At 39.7% G+C, this 24,644-nt stretch overlaps 1 protein-coding gene across 1 annotated transcript in view; it reads left to right on the top strand.

The window, feature by feature from the left end:
- The window catches only part of RYR3 (ryanodine receptor 3), a 575,267-nt gene that overhangs the window by 307,977 nt on the left and 242,646 nt on the right, over positions 1 to 24,644 (top strand). The window contains exons 39-43 of the mRNA XM_024202042.3: positions 5,276 to 5,549; positions 7,530 to 7,644; positions 16,374 to 16,506; positions 17,558 to 17,661; positions 22,554 to 22,689. Coding sequence (XP_024057810.2) covers positions 5,276 to 5,549; positions 7,530 to 7,644; positions 16,374 to 16,506; positions 17,558 to 17,661; positions 22,554 to 22,689 — 762 coding nt within the window. The remainder of the gene's footprint in view (positions 1 to 5,275; positions 5,550 to 7,529; positions 7,645 to 16,373; positions 16,507 to 17,557; positions 17,662 to 22,553; positions 22,690 to 24,644) is intronic.

Here is a 24,644-nt window from a genome sequence, read left to right as displayed (position 1 = left end):
ATGCTGTGTTGATGTAACCAAATCTGTGGGTTACCAGCAAAAATTAAACTTACTCTCATCCCTTCTTAAAACATTTCTTAAGCAAGCCAATTGGGGAGCCCACTTTTATCTGATCCTTCAAAATGCTACTGGTTTACATAAACTGCAGCAAATTCTGCTTTGCACTAATTAAAGAGTTGGTATCATTTTCGACTTTCTGTAAACCGATAAATTCCATTCTCTCTCTCTCTCTCTCTCTCTCACACACACACACACACACACGTAAATGGCAGTTAGTCTCCTTTTTTCTTGAAAGAAAACTTGCCATTTGCTGGTCCCATAGAAAGTGAGCTGGTTTGCAGGAGATAATGCTTCGTTAATTTCAGCAGCAGCAAATACATATTCTGTGCCTTTTCTTGTTTGGAGGTAAAGGAGAATGTGTGCATGAATATGACAGGTAGAGAAACCACAAACACCTCTTGTTGCTCTTCTGTTGACCCTCTTGCTTCTGGCTTAGATTCACCAAATGCATGCAGAGGAGACTCAGCCTCAGCCCTCCAATCTCAGCTCTGTGGTATGGGCTCTGGTCTGTCAGCGGACTCCTAGATTCTTCCCCCAGCCAAGAGGAGGGAGGGAAGAATGTGTTCTATACATCCTTGTTCATGAGGACAAACAATTGCCTTGTGTTGGCAGTGACACACAGGGATGCATGCAACATACCACTTTTGTCAGACCAACCTGGTAGGGAGCACTGTCTGACCTTGCCAGTGACAGCTAACCAAACTATAGTTTATCCTGCTATTTGCCCACAAGCGAGAAATAATATCATTTAATTGCTTAATATCTGCTTTCTCTGTTCTTGATCAAGTACCATTTCACAGTGTCTCTTCAGGACACTGTGTTGAGTGGGGCATTGTACACAAATGTAGCCATGACTATCATGATGTCCATCAAGTTTGCACATAACCTAACTTACACCTCCTACTTTAATGAAAGCCTCTCATAATTTAGGTCTAGCTTAGAGGCACTAAACTAGTTTAAAAGAACTAAATATGATTGATAAAGCCTTTCTCATTGATATAATGATTTGTTGTTTAAATGTTTTGTACATTGAGTAAATGTAACAATTCATAATTATTGCAACAATCACATAAATTGTTTAAATAAACATTTATACTTATGACAATCACATAAACCTCAGATTCAATCTGTAAAATGTTTTCATAGAATTATAGAAATGTAGGGCTGGAAGGGCCCTTAACACGTCATTAGGTTCATCCTTCTACACTGAGGCAGGACCAAGTAAACCTAGACAATCTGTGACTGGTAATTGTCCAACCTGTTCTTAAAAACCTCCAATCATGGGAATTCCACAGTTTCCCTTGGAAGCCTATTCCAGAACTCAATTAGATTTTTTTCCCTAATATCTAACCTACATCTCCCTTGCTGAGGATTAAGTCCATTACTACTTGTCCTACCTTCTGTGGATATGTAGAACAACTGATCACCATCCTTTTTATAACAGCCCTTAACATATTTGAAGACTTATCAGGGCCCTCCCTCAGTCTTCTGTTCTCAACACTAAAAAGTGCCCATTTTTCAACCTTTCCTCATAGTCATGTGGCTATGGGTGAAGAAAATACTTTGTTTTTCATTGTAAATTTAGGTCAAATTTTGGTCTCTTTTTCATTCCTTTTTATAAAGCTTTACTATTTTCAAATTCTGTGTATTTCACTGAATAGCTTTGGGAACAGACTGCCAACATATAGTGGGTGAAAAATGAAAAGTCTATATAGTAAGGCACTTTGAGATCTTTTTGCTGCTTTGTTGTAGCATCTCTGAGTGTAGATCATTATCAAAATGTAGGCTTGTATGCTACGCTTACTGGAATAATGCTACTGTTAGTTGTATTTCCTTAACTACTGTTTTGCTTCAGTGCAGATAAACCATTGCTAATGAAGCACATTACATTAAAACTGGGAAGCTTGATGAAAGGAATAGTTAGATCAGTGATTAGCAAAGCTCTTTGCATATAAATCTCTGTGTACTGGTAATTGGACTAGAAATCTCACTGAAACAGACTTTGCAAAATCTCCAGAACATGTTAGTTCAACCAGATCAGAAATCCCATGATTTTTTTCAGTTCTTCACAAATATTCATATTATACTTGTCATATTCTGGCTGGACTGAAAAGAGTACCAGCAGAGACAGGTATTTTAATAATTGATATTAAAACCTTATTCAAGAACAATGAAGATAAAATCTAATCATAGTTTGATATTCATATATCTAATATTCTCAGGTATTATGGATAACACCTGTATGTGTATATTCAGGAACTCCAGACCTTGTATGCCAGTCTGTCAGATATACTAGCTTGCAAGACTGCTATCTGTCTATGGTTGAACAGCTTTTCAGGTCTCTCTTTTGTGCTCTAAGGCTAGCCCATACAAATTACTAGTGGTGCAAAGTTGTCATTGGGTTTTTGTTTGGTTGGTTGGGGTTTTTTTGGGTAGAACTGTTTGTTTTCAGATTGTTCTACTTGGTGATAAAGAATTTGCTTATTACAGGATAATGGATTAATTGGTGAATTCAGAAATAAACCAATTTTAAATTCATGTAAAAAAATTACTTCTCCCTCCCACCTCAGTTATTTATAATGTACATAGAGGCCATTTAAGCCTCCATAGCTGACTTTCTGGAGATTAGTCAACTTGAATACTAAAGATAATTTTCCAAGGATATACTTACTCTGTAAGTTTATTAGTTATTTTAAAAAAATCAATGTCTTTGGCATGTACTATAATATATGGAGATATACGTCCCTCATAGAGCTGGAAAGGACCCTGCAGAGTCATTGTGTCCAGCCCCCTGCCTTCACTAGCAGGACCAAGTACCGATTTTTCCCCCAAACTGCTAAGTGGCCCCCTCGAGGATTGAACTCCCAACCCTGCGTTTAGTAGGCCAATGCTCAAACCACTGAACTATTACACTGGTGTGAGATCAGAATCTGATAATATTCCTCAAACAGAAATCATGTTGTGCTATCGAATAATGAAAGGGGTTATATCATCCCCTTATAACAAGTTCACAAACCATTTTGAGCAGGCAGAAATGTACTGATCATACTTTTAGGTATAAAGAAAAAAATTGAATGATAACTACATGCATTAGAATTGCTGAGGCTGATATTGACCAACTATTGCTGCTATCTGCTTTCAGTGGCATGTGTGAAATTACTTGACAGTTCTAATCTAGCCCCTAATGACCAGGTGTTCACATTAGAAAAATCACCATTGCAATTAGTATTATTTTTAGGGCTGTCAATTAATTGCAGCTTACTCATGTGATTAACTCAAAAAAAAATTAATCGCACTGTTAAACAATAGAAATGTATTAAATATTTTTGAATGTTTTTCTACATTTTCAAATATATTGATTTCAATTACAACACAGAATACAAAGTGTACACTGCTCACTTTATATTATTATTTTGATTACAAATATTTGCACTGTAAAAATGATAAATGAAATATTATATTTAGTTCACCTCATACAAGTACTGTAGTGCAATCTCTTTATCAGTCCTACTTCTTGTTCAGCCAAACAAGTTTGTTTACATTTACAGGAGATAATACTGCCCAGTTCCTATTTACCAATGTCACCAGAAAGTGAGAACAGGCATTCGCATGGCACTTTTGTAGCCAGCATTTCAAGGTATTTACGTGCCAGATATGCTAAACATTCTTATGCCCCTTTATGCTTCAGCCACCATTCTAGAGGACATGCTTCCATGCTGATGATGCTCGTTAAAAAAATAATGCATTAATTAAATTTATGACTGAATTCCTTGGGGGAGAATTTTATGTCTTCTGCTCTGTTTTACCCGTATTCTGCCATATATTTCATGTTATAGTAGTCTCGGATGATGACTCTGCACATGTTGTTCATTTTAAGAACACTTTCGCTGCAGATTTGACAAAATACAAAGAAGGTACCAATCTGAGATTTCTAAAGATAGCTAAACTCAACCCAAGGTTTAAGAATCTGAAGTGCCTTCCAAAATCTGAGATGGACGAGGTGTGGAGCATGCTTTCAGAAGTCTTAAAAGAGCAAAATTCTGATGCAGAAACTACAGAACCTTAACCACCAAAAAAAAAAAAAGAAAATCAACCTTCTGCTGGTGGCATCTGACTCAGATTATGAAAATGAACATGCGTCGGTCTGCACTGCTTTGGATCGTTATCGAGCAGAACCTGTCATCAGCATGGATGCATATCCTCCGGAATTGTGGATGAAGCATGAAAAGACATGAATCTTTAGCACATCTGGCATGTAAATATCTTGCGATGCGGCTGCAACAGTGCCATGTGAACCACCTGTACTCACTTTCAGGTGACATTGTGAACAAGAAGCAGGCAGCATTATCTCCTGCAAATGTAAAAATACTTGTTTGTTTGAGCGATTGGTTGAACAAGAAATAGGACTGCGTGGACTTGTGGGCTCTAAAGTTTTACATTGTTTTATTTTTGAATGCAGTTATTTTTTGTACATAATTCTACATTTGTAAGTTCAACTTTCATGATAGAGATTGCACTACAGTACTTGTATTAGGTGAATTGAAAAATACTACCGGTATTTCTTTTGTTTTTTATAGTGCAAATATTTGTAATAAAAATAAATATAAAGTGAACACTGTACACTTTGTATTCTGTGTTGTAATTGAAATCAATATATTTGAAAATGTAGAAAACATCCAAAATATTTAAATCAATGACATTCTATTATTGTTTAACAGTGTGATTAATTGTGATTAGTTTTTGTAATCGTTTGACAGTCCTAATTATTTTTTTAATCTCAGCGGGGAAATGAAGGATGAATTGGCATGGCACTTAAATGTACCTCGTTACCTGTAAGGATGTTATTGTTATCCATGTTATTGTGATAAGGCAGCATGTGGAAATTGCACTGCTGCCCATATTGTATCAGTTTGGTGACTAAGTAGAGGGCTTCATTCTTCATTGCTACCAACCTGCCACTTTTCATGAGCACTAATTTTCTTAAAAGTACTAAAATTAAATTCTGAATAGGGAATTTGATTTAAAAAAAAAATCTTTATATGACATATTGAGAGATTAGTCTGCCCGTACTCTCTTATTATGTTGTGAATGCTTCATCAGCCACTGTTAGTCATTTGAGGTTTCAAACTAATAAGTACTTTAATGCTTTGGCAGGGTTTCTTTACAATTGTTGCAGTAGTTATTAATGTTTTACATAATTTGTTTGTTATTTCAGCTACTTTGAAGGAACTCATATCCCAGACTATGGTGCGCTGGGCTCAGGAAGACCAGATCCAAGATCCAGAATTAGTCCGGATTATGTTCAACCTACTTCGTAGGCAATATGACAGCATCGGTGAGCTACTGCAGGCTCTGAGGAAGGCCTACACTATTAGTGCTGTTTCTGTGCAGGATACAATCAATTTACTAGCAGCACTAGGCCAGATTCGCTCCCTTCTCAGTGTCAGAATGGGAAAAGAAGAGGAATTGCTTATGATTAATGGATTAGGGTATGGAATTAACATCATTTTCTTTTTAAATTATGAGTAAGGGTTTGATAATGGGATGCAGAGCCTTTCATTTCTAGGTCACTGGCTCTAGTCTGACTCAGGTAGTATCTGAATGTCATTGCTGGTTTCAGTTGGCTCCTTGGCTGCCAGTCTGAATGCATAGGCCAAAACTACCAAGGATATTATAAAGACTGAACTTGGTTTTCATATCAAAAACAGCCCCTCTGGATCAGGGTGGCAGTTAATAAAAGTATTAGTGAGATGCTGTGCTGAAGCTTTGGCTGCTGATCCCCCACATTTTACCAGCTTTGTGGATAAGTAAAGGATTTATATCTCCATTGGTGTCAATCATGAACTCTAAATTGACTTCACTTTGTTTTATTTTCATTTTTTTAAGTTTAAGTGAAAAGTCATTGATCAAGAAAGACTGTCTGATATCTTTGTAGTAGGCAAGCCTTCATTAGATATTATTAGGTTGAAACCCAAAAAGCCATCTCAGTAATAATGACTGACCATATTTGAATCGGAAGAGTAGGTAGTATTGTCAGTGAACCCTTTATAAGATTATGTTTTTGAGAGACTAACCTGAAGCATCCCCTAATGAAATGATTACATTTCTAATCCACCTCCGTTGTAAAACCACCTCTCTTAAGCAGTTGATTTTTGTTGGTCCCTGCAGTGGCCACTTTAGACATATTTCATTGTAGTCTGGGCCTATTGTTTTAGTCATACATGTGTGTGACTTAGTGTGTGTGCATACAGGTCACATACATTTTAAGTAAGAATGAAATAAGAATATTTCAGATTTTAAAAATTAGAGTGTCAATTGAATGAAAATATTTTATTGAGAGAAAGAAAGCAAGATGATTGTCCTAAGGTTTCTGAATAGTATCTTCCAAGACACTTCATTAGGCAAGAATTGATACAAGCTGAACATGGTGTTTCTTTCCCTTACAACAGAGGTAACGTTTTCCTTTACCTTCTGGTTATTTATTTTTATTATTTTATTCTCCAAATAAATTGTCCTTTCTGTTGTTGCATTTAGCAATTCAGTATATGGTACCTAGCAGATTATTGTAAGACAGTGGTTCCCAATTTGGCCCTGATCCTGCACCATTAAAGTCTATAGAAGCTTTGCCATTGATTTCAGTGATCCTGGATTAAGCCTTTTGGAAATTGAGGTTGCCAGTAGCCCTTTTCGGAAGAGGTGGATCATTTCCTACTCCTTTTCCCAATCTTCTATGCTCCTCTAAAGCAGGTTTTTTTTTACCGTTTTTTTTCTAAAATGCCAGCAATATCCAATGGACCATTGCATCTCCTATAGCACCAGGAAAACTATTGTGTCCTATAAAGGGTCGTGAGAGCTAGGAAATGTATGAAGAGGACTCAAAGTAAAAATGTTAAAATATTCCTGCTTAAGGTGACTATACAAAATGCATTCCAAATGTACTGCACTCCTATAGCATCTTCCCTTAAAGTACCTCAGAGTGTTACAAACATTAATGATATAAACTTCAGAAACTTCAGAAACAGAGTTAGGTAAGAACTGTCACTTCCATTTTACAAATGGGGAAACTGAGGAATGGAGCAGAAGCAAGAATAGAACCACAATTCTTGACTCACGATCATGTGCTTTGACCATTATACAATGTGTCCTTTCTTCAAGGAGACCAGCAGTAAAAATTGTTTAAAGCAGTGTTTCAAGTTGGAATCAGCATATTAGATGCGTAATATTTCATATCAAATTAAAGAAAAATGATGCCAAATAAATAAATGATTAACGTTTAAGAAGTGTCAAGCATTTCCACTATTGTGATAAAAACTCAGATTTGAAAATGATCATTTTGTAATGACCTTGAAATACGAATAATGCTTTCCATTAAAAAACACAGTCTGTATTTCTGAAATATCTGTTTTGATAATTTAAATGAAAATATGATTTTTTAAAAAAATGCATTATTGACTTTTCCCCCAATTTAGGGATATAATGAACAACAAGGTGTTTTATCAGCATCCTAACTTAATGAGAATCCTTGGTATGCATGAGACAGTTATGGAAGTGATGGTAAATGTGCTTGGAGGAGATAAATCTCAGGTAATTTCCCAAGTATTTTATCATTAGTTTTATCTCTTGAACGTCAGCAAAAACCTATTAAGATGTGTAATAGGAAGCAATCTCAGGGAAAGAAGGATGCTGTTTATGGGCTATGTACACCTGTATTATTTATCTAAGTGGGATGACATCAGATATGAATTAATGTTAAGAACTGAAAGTAATTCCTTGTGATAATATAAGAAAGCTGACTAACATTATAGAAAAAAGATCTGTTAGGTTTGATATGAGAAACTATACCATAGTGTACAATCCTCTTTTCATATAGTTCCATCTTTAGGAATAATGCATTCTGAGTGCTTTAAGGAGGTTTGTTACTATGTAAAGCTAATTTTTATACGTATGTATGTAACTGGATGTCCTTGTAGACTAAGTAGCCTCACACAAGATAAAGCATAAAATATGTACAACTGGTAAAGGGCTGCATTGCCAACACTGAAAGCAGCTGCATGATGGGATTAATTAAAACAGTCTTAATTTTGAATTTCCAAATTCCATCTATTTGTAGGATTGTGTCTCTGCCATAATATTATTGTAATGCAGTGTTGTCTTGTTTTTTGTTTTTTGTTTAATTTTGTGGTAGCAAATATTTCACTCAAGTCTATGGTGTATATGCATAAACATATAAGCAATGTGGCCTAGGGAATAGAGCACTGGATGGGGACCCAGAAGACCTGTATTCTATTCCCAGCTCTGCAACTGGCCTACTAGGTGACCTTGAGCAAGGCACTTCCCCTCCCTGTGCATCAGTTTCCCCATCTATAAAATTAAAGACATAAGCTTTATAAATTAGAGGGTCTCCTTTTCTGCTCCCAAATTATCTCCAAGTATTTGTAACTATTTGACAAGTCTGTTCTGCAAACAGTGCACTTCTAATGTAAATACTCAAATTCTTGCTAAGATTTTTAGGCATTTTTTTCTGTGAACGTTCTTGAAAATAAAAACGTTCTGCCTAAATATATGCAAAGAAAAGGGGTCTTGAGTACTAATGAAGTACATTTGCAGGTTTTATTCTCAGGATATTTGCATTTTTAAATTTTTATTTTTGTTTGTTTGTTTTAGTCACCTAACACTAGTCAGGACCTCATCTTTGCTTCCTATCAGAAAGACAGCACCTCCAATAGCACAAAGTCCTCTAGCACAGTATTGAGGCATTGATTAATTTAATTGGGAACAAGGAAAAATAGAAAGAGAGAGAGAGTGGTATGGCCCACGTAGACTTTTGTTAAAGAGAACATCAATCCAGTGATTTATTGCTGTGGTTCTCAACCTTTCCAGACTACTGTACCCTTTTCAGGAGTCTGATTTGTCTTGCATACCCCAAGTTTCATTTCACTTAAAAACTACTTGCTTACAAAATCAGACATAAAAAGACAAAAGTGTCACAGCCACACTATTACTGAAAAATTGCTTATTTTATCATTTTACCATATAATTATAAAATAAATCAATTGGAATATAAATATTGTACTTACATTTCAGTGTGATACTTAAGCCTGTTTTTCACTTGTGAGCCTTGTCTGAAGCCCGAGCCCCAGGCAGCAGGGCTGAAGCATGTAACTTAGCTTTGTGGGGCCCCCTGTGGCATGGGGCCTGGGGCAGTTGCCCTGCTTGCCACCTCCTAATGCCGACTCTGCACTTGTGATCCCCCTAAACCTGTCCCGTGATCCCACTGTGAGCTGCAAACCCCACGTTGAGAAACTCTGATCTAGATTGAGTACTCCCTGGAAGACCTCTGCGTACCCCTGGTTGAGAACCACTGATTTATTGTAGCTCTGAATCAAATAAAAGGATAGTGGTAGCCCAAGTATATTTTCAATATTTTGCTTAGCAGGCAGGCTGTCATTGTAAGAAACCTAAAATGATGTATGTCACCGTATGGAATACGTAATACAAATTATGAAAAGATATAAAGAAGATTGAGGGAAAACAAAATTGTTGCTGGCAGTTATTAGACGGTGGTCTAGTCATATCAAAGACTTCACAGGAAAGCTGAAGGCTTGACTTACACACCACAATTGTTAATCGAGGTAGTGAGAACTTTGAGCACACTAATTTTTTTATTTTACTTTTTATAAAAAGAAAGAGAAAAAAATCAAAATCTAAGGCCCAGAAGAGCAAGAACTTTGGTTTTTAACTGTGTTAAAAATAAAGATAGTGAGAAATATAATCCCTACATCTTTGAAGCAAGCAAGGAGAATGCAGAAATCATTCATTGATTCAGGAGCCCTAGAGGGAGGGGATATGTCACAGATAAGGACCTCCATATATTGTGGGAGACAAGGTGGGTGAGGTAATATCTTTTATTGGACCAACTTCTGTTGGTCTCTCTCACCAACAGAAGTTGGTCCAATAAATGATATTACCTCACCCACCTTGTCTCACTAATATCCTAGGACCAACACAGCTACCACTACACTTCATTCAGGTATTGTGGGAGTAATGCTCTACTAGCTTGAGGCAATGAGTAAAATGTGCCATCTTAATAAACTAAAAGCCTCAGACTACTGTTAAAACATTGATTTTTGTCAGTGCTAACAAATTCAGTGGGAGGACGTTGGGAGGTAAGCCATGAAATTTGTTAGATCGTGCAGTATGTTGGCTTCTATCTGATCTTTGCTGGACTCAGAGTTTGCCAAAATGCAGCTTGTTTTTGGATGCCATTGCTAGTGGCTGAGATAGATACAATTTTGAATAACACCCAGTCAGCTTTGACTGTAGTTGCCCAGTTATCTACCCATTAATTATATAAATATGTTTACAACACCTCTGTTGGAAACCGTATTTGACATTTGGAAGCCCCCCTTATGACATCTGAAACAAAGAAGTAGAAACGTGACCATCCTTTATTTTTTGCTAGTCTATCTCTATGACAAAACTCATTCTACCCATTTTGGAAACCAAGCCTGTGGAGGGGCACATTTCCTGGCTTTATAGGTGTATGTCATACAAACATAGGACCTGATTCTGATCTCATGCTGGTTTTACATAAGTGAGAGGAGAATCAAGGTCCAGAAATGCTCAAAAGAATACATGTTAATGGATTCCAATGTGCATGCATTGCAAAATATACAGTATTCAAGACGGTGGGGCAAATCCTCAGTTGGTGTAAATTGCCATAGCTCCATGAAGTCAATGGAACTATGACCACTTACAGCAGCGGCAAAACAGCCCCTGTGGAACTGCCAGTGTGTTAAAAGAATTTGTTTTAAGTGCCAGTGCCGCAGAATATGTCGTAGACATAACTTTAGGAGACTAACTGATCAGTGTGGTATTTTTCTGCCTGCCCATTGAAAAATGTAACTGTTTGCTTAGTATACCTGCTGTAGAAGATCAATGTATTAAGCTGACAGAGGGAAAGAAGCTGATAGTTTCTGGTACTGACCAGACTTGCCCTGTAAGTTGGATGTAGCTGAGTCTTACTGTTCTCATGCTTTTACTACCAGATATATTAGTACTTCAGAGTTTTCACCTCAGTAATTACAGTATATGCATAATAAACCTGAGATTTTCATGTGGCTTTGATCCAGAATGATTTTTTTTTTATTTATTCTTTAACACAGACTTGATGCCAACAGGAAAAATTTCATTGGGGACAGAAAAGCAAGTTTTTCCAAGTTCGTTTCCCCCAGGAAAATATTTTGGACCATTTTTATAATGATGTTCTTTATTTCATTTTTCAGTAACAAAGTAACAATTCCTCACCTACAGAACTATTTTTCATTTTCACAGATGCAACCCCCCAAAATATTAAATGTCATCATGAACATTAAAAAAACCCCAAATTTATATTTTATGTATTGCTTCATAAGTAGTGGGAATTTTTTCACAGTTCTGTCATCCGATGAATAAGGGGCTTGCTTGTTGAAAAAAATCACTACCATTTTTTAGGAATATGCACATTGGTTATTATACAAACCCCTGAATTTTCTAGTTCCAATACTTACAATCAGTACCGTGTTCTCTGTTATGCTGTTATTACTTCTGAATATTATTGACTTAGTCCAAGCCCATTCTTTACTTGAACTATGAACAATAGGTGGCATTGAAGAAGCACTGCTGCCTACATAGATATTAGCAGCCATGTTGTCATTTTGTCGGGAGTAAATGCAACCACAACAAATAAAATAAAAGTTGAACTAATTAAATATATATATTATATTGTGCCCTGAAAAGGAATGAATTCCAGTGATGCCTCAGCCTCCAGCTGAGTGTGTCCTGCTGCTGGTCCTTAAAAGTTCAGACAGGGGAGGGAAAGGTCTGCAAGAACCTCAGGTCTGACCTAGAGATGCACAATCTAGAAAGAACTCAGCTTGATTTTCAGATCTCAATTTGAATTTGCAGCAGTGGCAGTTAGAAAAACATTTTGTTACTTCTAAACTTAGTTAATTTGACCTGAAATCATATCTACACAAAAATCTTGAAACTTCATAATGTCTTGGTTATCTTGGAGACTGCCTCACTGCAATAGTCTGAATGCATTTATTTGCCATTTTAAAGCCTAAATTCATATCCTGTTATAATTTAGGATCTTAAGTGGAATGTTTATTTAAAAGTATTGCAGTTAGGGTGACCAGACAGCAAGTGTGAAAAATCGGGACAGGGGCGGCGGGTAATAGGAGCCTATATAAGAAAAAGACCCAAAAATCGGGACATCTGGTCACCCTAATTGCAGTAAAACTTTAAAAGTTTCCATATTGTGGCTCATAAAACTTGAAACTGTTCACTATGAAATATATTTAAGAAACCCTTTTTGTGCTGATTTGTAAATGGAAAGTTGTATTGTTTTATTAATAGCGCCACATAGTGGGAGTGCCTAATGACAGTTTTGCAAGGATAGAGTATTGACCCCAATTTTCTAGACAAAGTCCAATTTGTTTAATTGTTTAAGTCTGCTTAATACCCTTGTTGACTGAATTGGAGAACTTATTCTTCATTTCTCCTCCATTTAAAAGCAAAAAATCTTGTGTAGTGCAGAATGGCTGCTGCTTTGCACCTAGGGTTGCCAACTGTCTAATCGCACAAACCTCCACCCCCTTCCCCGACCCTTCCCAATGCCCCACTCACTCTAGCCCCCCTCCCTCCATCGGTTACTCTCCCCCACCTCACTCACTTTCACCGAGCTGGGGCAGGGGGTTGGGATGCAGGAGGGGGGGTGGGCTCTGCACTGGGGGGGTGGGACCGAAGGGTTCAGAGTGTGGGAGGGGGCTCTGGGCTAAGTCTGAGGGCTCCAGGAGGGATTTTGAGTGCGGGAGGGGGTTCAGGGCTGGGTTTGGGGTGCGGGAGGGAGTGTGGGGTGCAGGCTCTGGGAGGGAATTTTGGTGCGGGAGAGGGTTCGGGGTGCAGGCTCTGGCTGGGTGGCGCTTACCTCCGATGACTCCCGGACGCGGTGGCATGTCTGGCAGTGGCTCCTAGGCTCAGGGGCGGCCAGGTGGCTCTGCATGCTGTCCCTGTCTGCAGGCACTGCCCCTGCAGCTCCTATTGGCCAAAGTTCCCTGTTCCCGGCCAACGGGAGCTGCAGAGTCAGTGCTTGGGATGGGGGCAGCGTGCGGAGATCCCCTGGCTGTGCCTCCGCCTAGGAGCTGCTGCTGGACATGCACTGCTTCCGTAAGCGGACGGTGGAACTAAGGCAGGTAGGGAGCCTGCTTTAGCTCCTGTTGTGCCGCCGGACTTTTAGTGGTCTAAAATCCCCCACATTGACTTCAGTAGCCTCTGGGATATTGAGCCCAATTTCAGGAGACTCCCAGACAAACGGGGAGCATTGGCAACCCTATTTGCACCCTGGAAGTGGCTGCATAATGAATGAGCATATATTTGTGTTGGACTCAAAATTATGTAGAAGAACATTTTTAAGGTTGTAAAGTCAAATGCTCAAAAGTCAGGAAATGGCAGAATTAAGATTGCTTGTGCAACTTGAATTTGTCCCTCTTGTGCATAAGCATTATGATTACCTGATCACATATTATTTTTTCCTCTATACTGCTGCCTCTTTCTGTGCACAGAGAAGACCTGCTCTGGAGATAAATCTGGGTTGTGTAATAAAGAAGGCTATCTGCAGCATACCTGCTTTATTTGTGTAGTGAATGAGTCAGGGGACTGCAGGAAGAGAAAAGATGGTCTTATGGTTAAGGCAGTTGAAAGCTATCCTGGAGAATTTAATTATATTCCTGCCTCTGCCACAGAGCAGCTATGTGATGTTAGTCATGTCACTAAAGACTTGTCTCAGATTTTCTCTAAATGTGTGTTTCTTATTTTCTGGGTGCCTGGCTTGAGACCCTGAGGTCTGATTTGCAGAAGTGTTGAGCATTTAAGCAGGTGATACGATCCCCGTCAACCTCTTCCCCACCACACATTGCTTTCCCCAGTCCAGGTAGGAGGAGGGGGCAGAAACTCTAAAACCCTGACTGAGGAAGGAATTAGCACTTTTGGGGAAGTAGTGGCAGCATGGTAAGCCAAGAGCAACAGGAAACTGGATGCAGGGAGAGAACCTCAGGAAACTGTGTATATAGTAGGGTTGCCAATTTTGATTGGATGTATTCCTGGACGTTTCATCATGACATAATCTTTAATTAAATATTAATCTTTAACTCCTGGAGACTCCCAAGACAATCTGGAGGGTTGGCAACCCTAGTATACAGCAGGCTGCAGTACAAGTCAGAGGACCATGAGCGGAACAGAGAGTGACTGCTGGACATTGCAGCTAGGAGCAGGTCTGTGCAGGAGTGGGTTGGAAGTCAGTAGAGTGGAACTCCAATAAGAGACACACTACTAACCCTTGTAGCCTGGAAACCTGTGAATTCCTCTCTGCTTTGAACAGAAACCTGGACTAGAGAGGGAATCCTAGGCACTGGGCCTGAAGAGCTCTAATCCTTTACTGGGCTGCCCCCCAGGAGCCCACATAAGAACCGTTTTGTCATTCTTTGAGCTGTAACTGTTTAAGCCACTGTTCCTAGGGTGTTTGCAATCTTTCCCTTTTTTGTCAGCCCTAGTAAAATACCCTTTCACTTTAGTCAAGTATCTGAGCCCAGGTCTACACTAGCGGGGGGGGGGGGGCAATCTAAGATACGCAACTTCAGCTACGTGAATAGCGTAGCTGAAGTCGGCGTATCTTAGGTCGACGTACCTGGCCATGAGGACGGCGGTGAGTCAACCGCTGCCGCTCCCCCGTCGACTCTGCTTCCGCCTCTCGCAAGCTGGAGTTTCGGAGTCAACGGGGAGCACGATCGGGGATCGATTGTATCGCGTCTACACTAGGCGTGATAAATTGACCCTCGATAGATCGATCGCTACCTGCCGATCTGGCGAGTAGTGAAGACCTGCCCTGAGTGATTACTAGGACCCATCAGCACTAGTGCCTACAGGGTCTCCCAGCTGAAGCACCTTCAGTGCTTGCCTCCAACTCACAGTACACCTGGTGTACTACCCATACCAAAGAAGTTTGGTGTACCACAACACTGGACAGCTATAATATTTACAACTCACAACTACAAGTGAAGTCAGTGGAAGCTGTACTTTGAAATATTAGTGCTATATAATGCTTAATACTCTGAAAAATCAGGTCCTAGGTGTGTCAGTTTGGGCACCCAAAATTAGTGGGAAAATTTTGACCTTAACTTGTCTGGGTAGGTCTCCACTGCAATTAAACACACCCAGCTGGCCTGTGCTAGCTGACTTTGGCTCACGGGACTCCAGCTAAGGCGCTATTTAATTGCAGTATAGATGTTCAGGCTTGAGTCCGAACGTGAACGTCTATACTGCAATTAAACAGCCCATTAGCATGAGCCCATGAGCCTGAGTCAGCTGACATGGGCCAGGCCTGGGTGTTTAATTTCAGTGTAGACCTACCCTGTGTGCTTCAGTTCCCCATCTGCAAAATGGAGATCATGATATCTTGTGCCTCACAGGGGTCTTCTGAAGATAAATTGACTAAGGTTTTTGAAGCACTCAGATGCTACGCCCATGAGGAGGTTAATAATTCTCTCTTTATAACAGAGTTTGGATGATGTGCAGTAAATAAGTCATGGAGCTGCACATTGAACAATAAAGATATACCAAAACATTCAATATCTGTTCATTAAGTGAACACTGTCCATCCTGTGCATTGAATGAGGCAGGGGTCCTGTGGCTAAAATACTATGTATTAATGTAATGATGTAATAAAAGACATATGCAAGATAAAGATTCTTCTGTCAACCTAACTGCTTCTACAGTGGGGGCTAGGTCAACCTAACTACATTGCACTGCATTTTTCACAGCCCTTAACGATGTAGCTAGATCAGTCTAATTTTTAGGTGTAGACTGGGCCTAAGATTGCACTGGCAACCTTAATTCTGGAATTTCCTAACTTTTAATATACTTTTTTCTGTGTAATAATGTATAAACCCTGTAGTCTGTAAAGCACTTTGGGATGCAGAAATGGTTGTTCATAGACCATCTTCTTTCAGCCCTTTGCAATTTCCTGAAACTCTGCAGAATGATTTATATCATCATTTTAGGTGTGCTGTTAAAATGAACCTAAGAGAAAGGTGCAAGGAAGTCTTTTTCTTTCTTTCCTTTTTTTCCCCAGACTAACTGGGGTTAAGGCATGCGTATAAGAGCCACTGACTACATTGGTCCTGTCATAAAAATATCTTGTTAGGAATACATGAAGAAGAATCTGTGCAGCATTGGTAATTAACATATTTAGTTGCTTTGTCAATTTTCTTCTTTAGCAGATCGCTTTTCCTAAGATGGTGGCAAGCTGTTGTCGGTTCCTGTGCTACTTCTGTCGAATCAGCCGCCAAAACCAAAAGGCCATGTTTGAGCATCTAAGTTACTTGCTGGAAAACAGCAGTGTTGGGCTTGGTATGTCATGTAACTTTAACTGCTGAAAGCAACTCCCATGGATATTGCAATATCGCAAGACTGCCATCTGACTTGTTTATCAAGCTGAGGCATGGTATTGTGAGGACCTCTTTGAAGTTTAAATACAATTATTGGATTAATGTTAATGAAAAACATAGTTTTCTATCTTTCTTTCTATCATTAGACTTCTGTGAATTGGATTACAAACAGAAGAATCTAAAGCTGGGTTATTTAAACATAATGAAAGAGTTAGGAAGAAAACCATATTACTTGATGCCCCTTACCTTTGATACAGTTATTTCTGGAAATTAAAGATTTAATTTAACCCTTATAATAATGCTGGTGTCTTTAGTCTGCCAACTAAATGAATGGTTAGGAAGGTGTGTATATATATTATTATATATATATTATATTATTATTTAAAAAGTTTGTAATGCAAAGATCCTTCCCTGAAGTGCAACCATATGACTTGAAGTTTCATATTCTACCCCCAAAGCCTGGAAGTGCATAGTTCTTTATTTTAGTGTGCTTTACAATTGTGTGGCCCAAGAAAAAATGGCTTTCTTATTACCAACCTACGAGTAAAATAAAGAAATAGTAGGTGATAGTAAGACATGAAACACAATGTTCCAACCAGGTATACACATTTTTAAACAGTTGAGATGATCTTCTGATAGCACTTCACGCCCTCTAGAGTTATAGAATGAAAATTTTCCCTATGCTGAGGACATATAACTTCTATTAAATTTCTCTAAAGTTCACTGTTTTTATGAGTTGTTATCCCAGGCTGCTTTGTCTGTATCTTTAAAACAGTAAAGCAGTGTATATAGGTCCTGAATCAGCACAGAACTTAAACATGTACTTAAGTCCATCCCTACTCAGTAAAGCACTTAAGCTTTGCTTTGTTGAGTTGGGACTGTAAAACATACTGTATATGAATATATTTGAGTATGACCTAGATTACAGTGTAACTGCTGCCCTCTGCTGCACAACTTTCATTAGTGCAAACTAAATAATTTTAATTACTATATATTACCATATTTTTCTCCAGCATCTCCTTCTATGAGGGGTTCCACTCCACTAGATGTTGCAGCTGCCTCTGTAATGGACAATAATGAGCTTGCACTAGCTTTGGAAGAGCCAGACCTGGAAAAGGTAAGTGCTTACTATTAGCTTATTTTATTTTATTTTATTTTATTTTATTTTATTTTGCTCTATGTCCTTTCTGTCTCCTTCTAGTCAGATCATGCCATAATAAGGTTGGGGTTTTGCAATAAAGGTTTATTAATTATTTGATTACGCTGCAACAATCCCTTTCTCATCTTGCAGTAATGTAGGGCAGAGGGGCAATCTTCCTGACTCCTCTTATTTATAGTTGTTAAAGGACAGCATGATATTAAGGGCAGGCTAACTGCTCCAATTCTATGTTCTTTTTATAGCAAAGCCATGTAATTAGTTATTAAGGGTAGGGTAAAATAAAAGATATTTAAAATAGGTATTGTTTTAAATAGGCATGCGTGAACTGGATTTGCCTGATTTTGAAATCTACTTGAATATTGGAATTCTAAAAATTTGAAACATTATTGGTTTTTGTGCTCCAAAAAGCTGTCTTGGAATTTGAAGTCTTCAAACACGCACCAGTAATCTGCCCCAAATTGGAGCAACTCACTTTTTGCCTTGTTGATGCCCAATCCTTACTTACCCTAAATGTCTTTTTTAAAGTAAAATTTAAGCATGCTAGGATTGCATTTCTAATTTCTTCAGTATCCCCTGATTAAATTCCCAAATATTATGTGATTCCATTCCATTGTATATTCAGTATGAAACTCAATAGAACAAACAAATTATAGACAATGCAGGAAGTTATGTCTATAGCGAAGGCTGCCTGACACTTCCCATTATAAGTCTCTACTTTCAAGTCTTATAACTTTGCAAAACTAACTATTTGGGTTAAAATTTTCCATGACAGGTATATGTCTCAAGCTAAATTTTTTTTTTTTAATTTCAGCTGAAATGGTCAAGCTGCTTCCCAAATGAGATTTAGGGAAAGTACGTTGCTTTGTCCATGTTAAAAATAATAATAATAATTAATAATAAATCTTTCAGCTATTTAAGTGAGAAGCTCTAGTGCCTCCTTGCTTTGAAACAGAGACTTGAAAGTAGGCTGTGATAGGATCACTTTGGTCTCAGGGATATATCATATGTTGTTCCTGTGAAAATTCATCCGAATTTGGCCAAGATATAAGCATCTGAAAAATCACAGTTCTCACCTGCTCAGTGAAGACTTTTTAAAGTTGACAACTAAATTTTTCAAAGATCCTGTCTATTCTGGGCATGCTTCTTCCTGAAGCTGCAGAGGTGCAAGGTCATGCTGGCAGGGTTGGAGTGGCATGCTCTTCAAAATGACATCCATGTCTGGTTTTGTCTCAGTATTGGATGGGGGACAGACTACTCAAAAAGAGGACTGTCCAGTTTAAAATCAGACAAATGGCCTGGGTAAGGCTACAGTGTGTGTGGGAGGAGGGTGTTAGGTGCTAGGTGCAGAGGGGAAGGGGAGCCAGAACCAGGGGGGGTGGAGAAGCAGAAGGGGTGGGGCAGGAATCAGGTGGCAAGGTGGTGGATAGGAGCAGAGTGGGACAAGATAAGAGCTGCAGGGGTGTGGCAGCTGGTAACAGCAGAGAAGGAAGGAGGTAGTAGGGAGTTGGGGGTTGGATAGGAACAGTGGATAGAGGGTGTGGGAGAGAAGCTGGGGGAAAGAGGGTGCATGGGCACAGAAGGGAAGGATGCAGGGAGTGGGTAGTTGGTGAGGAATCAGGTGGAGAAGAGGTCAGGAGTCTGAGCCTTTGGGTACGAGCAGAAGGGGAAGCGAATGGGGACAGGAGTCAGGTTGTAGGCATGGATGAGGAATAGAAGAGGATGGGGCAGATCTAGATGGCAATGAGGAAGAGCGAATAGGCCAGAGCGGGTGGATAAGAACAAAGGGAGAGTGGGGCAGGTGGTGGGGGTAGATAGGAGCAGAAGGGGATGGGGACAGGACCCCGGGTGATGTGAGGGTTTATAACCACTTGAACACATTCTGCTCTAGAAACTGGAATTGGACCCAGGTTTCCTAAGTCTTTACATTCCTTGCTGTCAGCAAATATCTGTGAAACCAACTGCCAAAATGTCTTATTTCCCTCTACTGGTTGGTCCACATAGATCAATGTTTCTCAAACTTCTTTTTTCGCGGACCTCTTGAAAATTGCTGAGGGTCTCGGCGGACCACTTAATGATCTTTCCAAATATTGTTTGTACTGTTAGCTAACTATTGTAAAGCGCTTTGGATAAAAGTGCTATATTAAAAAAAAACCTTAATAATAATTAATGTTTTTTGTTCTACAAATAAAAGCACGCAACTCATATTTTAATATCAGTACTCTTACCTTTCTAATGTGATGGATGTGCCCTCTCTGCCCCACCACGGCAGCCCCTGAGCTGGGACTGGAAAGGAGGGGGGTCTCTCCCCGGCAGCCACAGACCTGGAGCAGGGGAAAATCGCCTCTTTCTCTGGTCACCGCAGCCCTGCACATCCCAAATTTCCCTCACCCCTGTTCTCACCCCACTGCCCCCTCCCACCTACCTCCTGTTCCCCCAAGCCACCACCTCACCTTACATGTGCATCTTCTCAGGGGCCAGGCATCTAGGTATTGAAGCCATGCCTGCGTGGCTCCACTAATTAGGTGGGTGGCCCTTCATTCTCTCGTGTGCGGCCACCATGAGAACCTTAGAGGGAACTATCCACGGACCACCTGAATGGAACTCGCAAACCACTGGTGGTCCACGGACCACAGTTTGAGAACCTCTGACATAGAGGATAGCCTACTGCTATTAAATTACTCTATTAGTTCAAGTGGCAGAGGTCTGTGCTGTGAATTGAAAGGTCCAAGTCCTACTGATGACCCATGTGGGGATCAGTGTGATTCCACATGCTGTAATTTCTGTTGCCTCATTTTGCTTTTAAAAAAATTTAGGAAATTACATGCAAAAATATGTGAAAAGAACATTAAGGTTGCAAAGTCAAGTACTCAACAGTTAGGAAATGCTAAAGAGGATGGACCATCTTCTGGGAATCAATCAAGATTGTATAATAAATAACATTGTCTATGGGATCTCAGTCTCACTGGTTGCAAAGTTGGAAGGCATGAAGTGAAAATGCAGGAGATTGCAGGAAGAGAAAGGATGGTCTAGTGATAAAGGCAGTCAAATGCTGCCCTACAGAATTGGATTCTATCCCTGCTTTTGCCGTAGAGTTCCTATGTGATACTGAGCAAGTCATTTAAGACAAAATTTCTTGTGGTTGCTGTGTGTGTCTTGTTTTCTGGTAGCCCAACTTGAGACATTTGGGTCCACATGCACAGAAGTGCTGAGTGCTCACAACAGTAACTGAAGTTGGTTGGAGCTGTGTTTTGAACATATAAAATGCTATAAAATTGCCAAGTACTCTGAAAAATTAGGGCTTATGTGTCTCAATTTGGGCACCCAAAATTAGGTGACATTTTTGACAATTTTGATCTTAATCCCTCTGTGCTTCAGTTCCCCATGTGTAAAATGGGGATAACAACACTGCCTCCTGTTACAGCAGTGTTCTGGTGCTAAATTCATTAATGTTTGTGAAGTGTTTAGATATTAGAGTGATGAGCACCATATTAAAACCCATGAGGAAATTAATAATTGTGTATTCAATGCACGGTTTGGATGGTGTGCAGTAAATAAGGCCACACACGATTATCCTGTATACTGAGGCAGAAGTCCTGTGGGTAAAAAATGAGTTCATGTAATTAAAGATGGTATAATGTGTACAGCTGGGGGTGGGACTGGGAGTGCAAATTAAGGTTGAACGGGCAACCTTAATTTTGACCTTTTCCAAACTTTTGAGTGCGTGACTTACAACCTTAACATTCTTTTAATATTTTTGTATGTATATATAATATATATTAATTAGAATTAAGGAATATAGTGAAAAATTATTAGCCCACAGCTTGATGGTTGATACACTAGGATAAAATACTCAAAGCAATAGTTTTCTTTCATAAATATACTATTTGAAAAATCCTAGGAGAGAGAACTACTGCTTCTCTTTCCTTCTTTTCCTCCCTTCCTTACCATCTCAAATTATCCTGCAGTGTGGTACACATTAGAAGTTAATAGTAAAATTCTATGGCTCATGTTTTGAAGGAGGTAAGACTATTCACTACATCTTACTATAAATTAACTTCCAACTTCTTCTTAAAGGTTCATCTAGTAGTTTTTGACATTTCTCTTAGTAAGTAACATTACATTTGGTATCTATGGATTACAGAAATTCTAATTTGATTCTGGATGGATCTTTAGACTTTTTCAATTGTATATTGATCAATTTTTTGAAGAGTTTGAATATTTGTACTTCCATTTAGTTTGTTTTACCCTAATTATTACAATTCCCCAAAAAAGTCTGATTATGAAATCTCAGCCCTTTTGAATATCAACATTTCCATTGCATAGGCAGGATCAGGGTTTCACCCAGAAAGTTTAACAGCATTGTTTCACATTAAGTAACCTTGGATGTGGCAAGAATTTTGCTCTTGCTATGAGCTAGGAATCCAAAACAAGTTCTTAAGTTGTTAAATTTTTGTTTCCTAACTTTCTCTCTACAGTTTATTTAATATAGGGGGAAAAAATCAGACCTTCACAGTTCTTGATTCTTTGATTTTTCACCTCCCAAATTAAGACTCTGCCAATTGTTTTATGGATGTTCTGATCATGTAAATAGGCCGTCTTAAAAATAAAAAGGCTTTAGGTTTTTCATTAATTGATACAGAAAACTAAGAGCTAGAAAAATTAATTGATGCAATGTTAAGCATAACCACATTGTTTCTCAGAGGCAGGTCAAAACATTTGCTATATAAAAATATCTTGTAATTTATTTCTGATGCTCTATTTTGTTTCAAACATTGATAACATTATTAGAAATGTATTTCAAAACTAAAACATAACAAATGTTTAATACTACAAATGCTTATATTTAACAGGTTGTCACCTACTTGGCTGGTTGTGGACTTCAGAGCTGCCCTATGCTGGTAGCTAAAGGATATCCTGACATTGGATGGAATCCAATAGAGGGTGAACGTTACCTATCATTCTTAAGATTTGCTGTTTTTGTTAACAGTAAGTTTAAATCTTTGGTATCTTGATTATCTCCAGAGATGTTTTCTTAAATCTTTTAAGAAAACCTCATTTTTTACACATTTCTCTATCAGTAAAATCTAAATCTTTGAGTTATTTAAAGTATACTGTCTCTTTACAAATGTAAGATTACTAGTGTGTTCCCTCCTTTATGTAATTATCATCATCTTCATAATTGTTATTTAACTATATTTTTTCTTATATCACATCTTTTAATGCTCTTGCAAACTTTAGTTATTTAATAAAGTCTGGGAATACCTTCTTAAGGTAGGTAAATAAAATTATATGCATTTTAGTGGTGGGTAAACTGAGGTGCCGAGAGGTTAATGACAGTGTTTCAGGACGCACAGCGACTTCCAGCAACTGAACCGCACTAATGTTACCACTATGAGAGTTACACGCATGTAAAAGTGTAACTGTGCCACTTTGTGTTACAAAATGCAGAATTATATTATAATATATCACAGTGAAGTATTTTTGTGTGAGTTTAGTGTTTGTGAAAGATGCTGGATAAACAGTATTGAAGAATTTAGTCATCTCTTCTTCCTGTTGCCTGCCAATGTACCTTAATCCTGAAGTGAAGAAACAAACTCTAGAAGAGAAAAAGTAGTTCCTTCTCAATGTTCATTCATTTCTTGGACCCTTGGCTGAGACTGCTGATGAGGTTCACAGATAGCAGTTGGTGCTTGAGAATATGTCTACACTGCATGCTTCTTTAATCAGCCTGTAGTGTACATAAACATAGCTCCCCCAGCACAGGTATGAATAGCAGCATTTACTGGGGGAGACATGGCTTAGGAGAGTAAAGACATGCCCGAGTACACACCCTACATCAGAGGTGGGCAAACTACGGCCCGCGGGCCACATCCGGCCTGCGGGCCCCTCCTGCCCAGCCCCTGAGCTCCTGCCCCAGGAGGCTAGCCCTAGGTTCCTCCCCTGCTATCCCCCCACCCCGCAGCCTCAGTTTGCCCCACTGCAATGCTCTGGGCGGCGGGGCTGCGAGCTCCTGGGGCAGCGCAGCTGCAGAGCCCGGCCTGACCCGGTGCTCTGTGCTGTGTGGTGCGTGGCTGGCTCCAACCAGGTGGTACGGCTGCCTGTCTTGGCGCTCTGGGCGGTGCGGCTGTGGTAAGGGGGCAGGGAACAGGGGGGGTTGGATAGAGGGCAGGGGAGTTCGGGGGGATGGCCAGGGGGCAGGGGTGTGGATAGGGGTCAGGGCACTCAGAGGGCGGGTAATTGGGGCAGGGGTGGGGGGGCAGTCAGGAAGGAGCGGGGGGTTGGATGGGGTGGCGGGGGAAGTCAGGGGCAGGGGTTCCGGGGGCGGTCAGGGGACAGGGAACGGGGGGGTTGGATGGGGCAGGAGTTCCAGGGGGGCCATCAGGGAACAGGGGGTTTTGGATGGGACAGGAGTCCTGGGGGGGCCATCAGGGGGCAAGAAGCAGGAGGGGTCGGATGGGGGCGGGGGCCAGGTCATGCCTGGCTGTTTGGGGAGGCACAGCCTCCGCTAACTGGCCCTCCATACAATTTTGGAAACCCGATGCGGCACTCAGGCCAAAAAGTTTCCCGCCCCTGCCCTACATGGCTCTCTACTTGCCCAAGCTGTGCTTCCCATCTGCACTGCTATTTTTTAGCAGTGTAGTGTCCCACAACTTCCTCGCTGATGGAGCCCTTCCTCACCGGAGGGAAAGACTCAGGCAGTGGGAAAAGACGTTGTTAGCTCCCCATTGCTGGAGCCCTTCTCCTCAGCAGGGAAAGTCTGCAGAAGTGGGGAAAGGCTCTGACAGGGAGGCAGTGGGGAAAAGCTTGGCCTTTTAAATGTAATGTAAGTATTCTTAACGCATTTTAAATGTTAATTAACTATACAATGAGAAGAAACTTACTGATGAAAATCTGACGGTATAATTTTGTTGATCTTGTTTATTATAATATTAGATCACTAA

The sequence above is a fragment of the Terrapene carolina genome, unplaced genomic scaffold (genome assembly GCF_002925995.2).
Source record: "Terrapene carolina triunguis isolate 2854851 unplaced genomic scaffold, T_m_triunguis-2.0 Scaffold96, whole genome shotgun sequence".
Classification (NCBI taxonomy): domain Eukaryota; kingdom Metazoa; phylum Chordata; order Testudines; family Emydidae; genus Terrapene; species Terrapene triunguis.
The sequence above is the reverse complement of the archived record's forward strand: the minus strand, read 5'-3'. Positions and strand labels throughout refer to the sequence as shown.